The sequence below is a fragment of the Mandrillus leucophaeus genome, unplaced genomic scaffold, assembly GCF_000951045.1.
Source record: "Mandrillus leucophaeus isolate KB7577 unplaced genomic scaffold, Mleu.le_1.0 Scaffold280, whole genome shotgun sequence".
NCBI lineage: Eukaryota > Metazoa > Chordata > Mammalia > Primates > Cercopithecidae > Mandrillus > Mandrillus leucophaeus.
The window spans coordinates 128473-132868 of record NW_012102921.1 but is presented as its reverse complement, the minus strand read 5'-3'; the positions used below and the strand labels follow the sequence as shown (position 1 = coordinate 132868).

Here is a 4396-nt window from a genome sequence, read left to right as displayed (position 1 = left end):
GTCCCCCCTGCCCAAAAAAAAAGACCACCCACCCATCAGGCCAAGGGCAGAGCAGAGATGCAGACTGAGTTTTTTCTCCAAGGCTTTTGTTCTTTCACTAAATGCTTTGTACAGACCAATCTGCTGTTATACCCGACAGAGCTTCCCAATGCTGCATGTGTTATATCCCTAACCAAGAATGTAGTTTTTTACATTCTTTTCTCAGGGGTTAAACAGGAAACGTTGATTTTCTTTTCTCCTGCCCCACTGGAACCCTCAGGGAGTAACACTTGGTGTCAATTTTTGCCCCCTCAAAAAAAACCAAGCTTTATTTCCTCTTATCCTTTTACTTCAAGGGGATTAGGAATATCTCTGGCTAAAGGCAATTAAAAATATCTCAGACTAGGCCGGGCACAGCCTGTAATCCCAGCACTTGGGGAGGCCAAGGTGGGAGGATTGCTTGAGCCCAGGAGTTTGAGACCAGCCTGGGCAACATAGCGAGACCACGTCTCTACAAAAAATAGAAAAACTCAGCCGGGTGTGGTGATGCGTGCCTGTGATCCCAGCTACTCAGGAGGCTGAGGTGGGAGAATCACTGAACCCAGGAGGTTGAAGCTGCAGTGAGCCATGATCACGCCACTGCACTCCATCCCGGGCAAGAGAACAAGACCCTCCCGCAAAAAAACATATCTCAGGCTGACGATTTACCCAGGATTGATGACAAGATTGCCAGAATAACACACCACAGGACACGGCTCTCCCCTGGAAGAACAGGTCCACCCAGTAGGAACTCAGATTCCGAACCCTTGTAGCCACGGCATTCCGTGAGTCTTGTGTGACTTCCCTAAAAAACCGCAACTGCTCCTGGAAGCTCATCTTTCTAGGCCAGAAGACAGTATTCCTTAGACACATGGAGACAAACCTAGGCTAAGAAGGATAATGCCTCACATCTGTGGAGCACAAGGCACGTGCCAGGCACTGAGCCAAAAAGTTTTTTGTTTGTTTGTTTCTTTTCCGATTGTGGTTTTGGTTTTGGTTTTCGTTTTTTGAGAAAGGGTCTCGCTCTGTCGCCCAGGCCAGCGTGCAGTGGCAAAATCTCAGCTTACCACAGCCTTGAACTCCCAGGCTCAATCAGTCCTTCCATCTGAGCCTCAGGAGTAGCTGGGGCTGCAGGTACACGCCACCATACCTGGCTAATTTTTTGTATTTTTTTGTAGAGATGGGGTTTTGCTCTTTTGCCCAGGCTGGTCTCTAACTCCTGAGCTCAAGCAATCTTCCATCTCGGCCTCCCAAAGCCCTGGGATTACAGGTGTGAGTCTCTGCACCCGGCCTGAGCAGACAGTTTTATAGGTGTATCATCTTATCAGTCCCTCCATCAGCACCCAAGTGCAGTGCTGCTGGCCCCATTTTACAGGCAAAGTCTGCACGTAGGGGCCAAGCTCATGAGCATGGAAACCTAGGCCCCACGCCTAACGGTGTCCCCTCCCCAGCCTTAGGGCTTATCACAGCACACAAACAGCAGCTGGATGGTGACCCCTTTTTGAGTGTCTACTTTGGGTCGTACATCATACATTTAATACCTTATTTAATCACGCCTGTAATCCCAGCACTTTGGGAAGCCGAGGGGGTTGGATCACCTGAGGTCAGGAGTTCGAGACCAGCCTGGCCAACATGGTGAAACACCGTCTCTACTAAAAATACAAAAACTTACAAAAAATTAGCCAGGTGCCATGGCACATACCTGTAATCCCAGCTATTCGGGAGGCTGAGGCAGGAGAATCATTTGAACCCAAGAGGCGGAGGTTGCAGTGAGCTGAGATTGCACCACTGCACACTCCAGCCTGGGCGACAGAGTGAGACTCCGTCTCAAAAAAACAAAACAAAAAAAAACCTGAAGTTTTCTTATTTCTCACAGAATGCTATGGCTGTGAGGTTAAATAACTTCTCCAAGTTGCACAGCTAGTAAGCACCAAAGCCAGATGTCCAACCCCGATGTGCCTGCTTCCAAAAAGCCTGCACTCTGGCGTAGGGTCTGGCTGGAACCAAACCTTCACTACCCGTACAGCCTCCCGCCTCCCGAGTCAGAGTGGGTAGGGTGGAGAGTTTCACCCCAACTAGCAGTCTCACTGCCAGGGAGCTTGAAAGCCATAGCGCCTAGGAACCTGTTCACAGAAGCCCCCATTTCCCAGGCTCCCAAGGTAGCCCCAGGAAAGGGGGAAAGACTTACACACCATGGAACTTCTGGGGGGCTTCTCAGAACCTTTCCCTTCTGAACCAGAGCTCACAAATCTTTCAGGACAAGGTTCAGAGCTCACTGCACACAGGAACCAAATAACTCTGTAGCAGATTCACACCCCCCCCACACCCCGCCAGAGTTCAATACCCTGGGCTAAGCTACAGTAGGATCTTCCCCAGGGGAGTCCCCACAGTCAGCACAGGACCCAGTGCAGAGTAGGAGCCCAGAAAACCTTTTTTTTTTTTTCCCCTTGAGACAGGATCTTGCTGTGTTGCCCAGGCTGGAATGCAGTGGCACAGTCTCAGCTCAGTGTAACCTCCGCCTCCCACATTCAAGAGATTCTCCTGCCTCAGCCTCCTGAGTTGCTGGGATTACAGGTGCCTGCCACCACGCCTGGCTAATTTTTGTATTTTTAGTAGAGACAAGGTTCCACCGTGTTGGCCAGGCTGGTTTCGAACGCCGGGCCTCAAGCCATCGGCCCGCCTCAGCCTCCCAAAGTGCTGGGATTGCAGGCATGAGCCAACACACCCAGCCTCAGTAAGCCTTATTGGCCGGGCTTGGTGGCTTACACCTGTAATATCAACACTTTGGGAGGCCAAGGCAGGAGGATCACTTCAGCCCAGGAGGTCAAGTTTGCAGTAAACTATGATTGTGCCCCTGTACTCCAGCCTAAGCAACATCATGAGATCCTGTCTCTACAATATTTTAAAAATTTAGCCGAGCATGGTGACATACACCTGTGGTCCTGGCTACTCAGGAGGCTGAGGCAGGAGGATCACCTGAGCCTGGGAGGTGGAGGCTGCAGGGAGCTATGATCACACCACTGTATTTCAGCCTGAGTGACAAAGCAAGACACTGCCTCTGAGTAAAATAAGGAAAGGGAAAAAAAAAAAAAGGAAAAATACAGAATTTGGTGGAATTCCACCCTACCCTGGACCACAAGTCCCCAGCCTGACCTTCTGTGGCTCAGAGATTAAAATTTTCACTTTGGCGGCTGTCCATTAATTGATCCTCTCCCCTGAAGTCCTGATGGATGCAGTGGTCATCAGGCAGTTTCACTGATGAACTCACCCAGCCTTCATTACTGCACACCAGTGGCACCAGTGCAAGGCCTGGGTGTACAAAGAATAAATGGGACCTTGTCTTTCTCAGTCTAGTTGGAGCGGGATAGGATGGGATGTAGGAAACGTGTCACTCGATAAGAACCCTGGCCGGAAGTGGTGGCTCATGCCTGTAATCCCAGCACTTGGGGAGGCCCAGGCAGGAAGATTGCTTGAGCCCAGGAGCTCAAGACCACCCTGGGCAACATGGAGAGACTCTATCTCTTTAAAAAAATTAAAAAATTAACAAGCATAGTAACACACTTGCACTCCTAGCTACTCAGGAGGCTGAGATGGGAGGATCACTCAAGCCCAGTAGTTGGAGGCTGCAGTGAGCTGTGATGGCACCACTGCAGTCCAGTCTGGTGACAGAGCAAGGCCTTGTTTCCAAAAGGTTTTTGGAAAATAAAATAAGTGGCCGGACACAGTGGCTCACACCTGTAATCCCAGCACTTTTGGAGGCCGAGACAGATGGATCACCTGAGTTCAGGAGTTTGAGACCAGCCTGGCCAACATGGTAAAACCCCATCTCTACAAAAAAATGCAAAAATTAGCTGGATGTGGTGGCCGGTGCCTGTAATCCCAGGTACTCTGGAGGCTGAGGCAGGAGAATCGCTTGAACCCGGGAGGCAGAGGTTGCAGTGAGTGGAGATTGAGCCATTGCACTCCACCTGGGCAGCAATAGTGAAACTGTCTCAAAAAATTAAAATTACAACAAGTGCCTGTGGCACTTTGTTGCAGTGGAGAAGAAGGGAGTGGTGTCCCAGCCCTGGGATACTGGGATGGCTCCTGGCCAGACCCTGAGGGGTAGGCGGTGACTCTGGAGAGGGGGTGCCCCATGGCCCGAGGGTCGCTGGAGGGGCACGGAGGGGCCTCCAGGCTGGATGGAGCAGGAGCCCCAGAGAGAGAGGTCTGGCCAGGGTGGCACCAGGGGCCCTGTCCCCAGCAGCACTCCCCTCACGTCCACGCCTCTTGTTGTCTTGTAGGTCTCGGATTCGCAGAGAACTGTTCATTGAGGAAATTCAGGCTGGGAGCCAGGGCCAGGCGGGCGCCAGCGACTCACCCTCGGCCCGCAGCGGCC

At 51.5% G+C, this 4396-nt stretch overlaps 1 protein-coding gene across 1 annotated transcript in view; it reads left to right on the top strand.

Moving 5' to 3' along the window:
• The window catches only part of CUX1 (cut-like homeobox 1), a 378329-nt gene that overhangs the window by 372895 nt on the left and 1038 nt on the right, over positions 1–4396 (top strand). The window contains exon 24 of the mRNA XM_011985213.1: positions 4302–4393. Coding sequence (XP_011840603.1) covers positions 4302–4393 — 92 coding nt within the window. The remainder of the gene's footprint in view (positions 1–4301; positions 4394–4396) is intronic.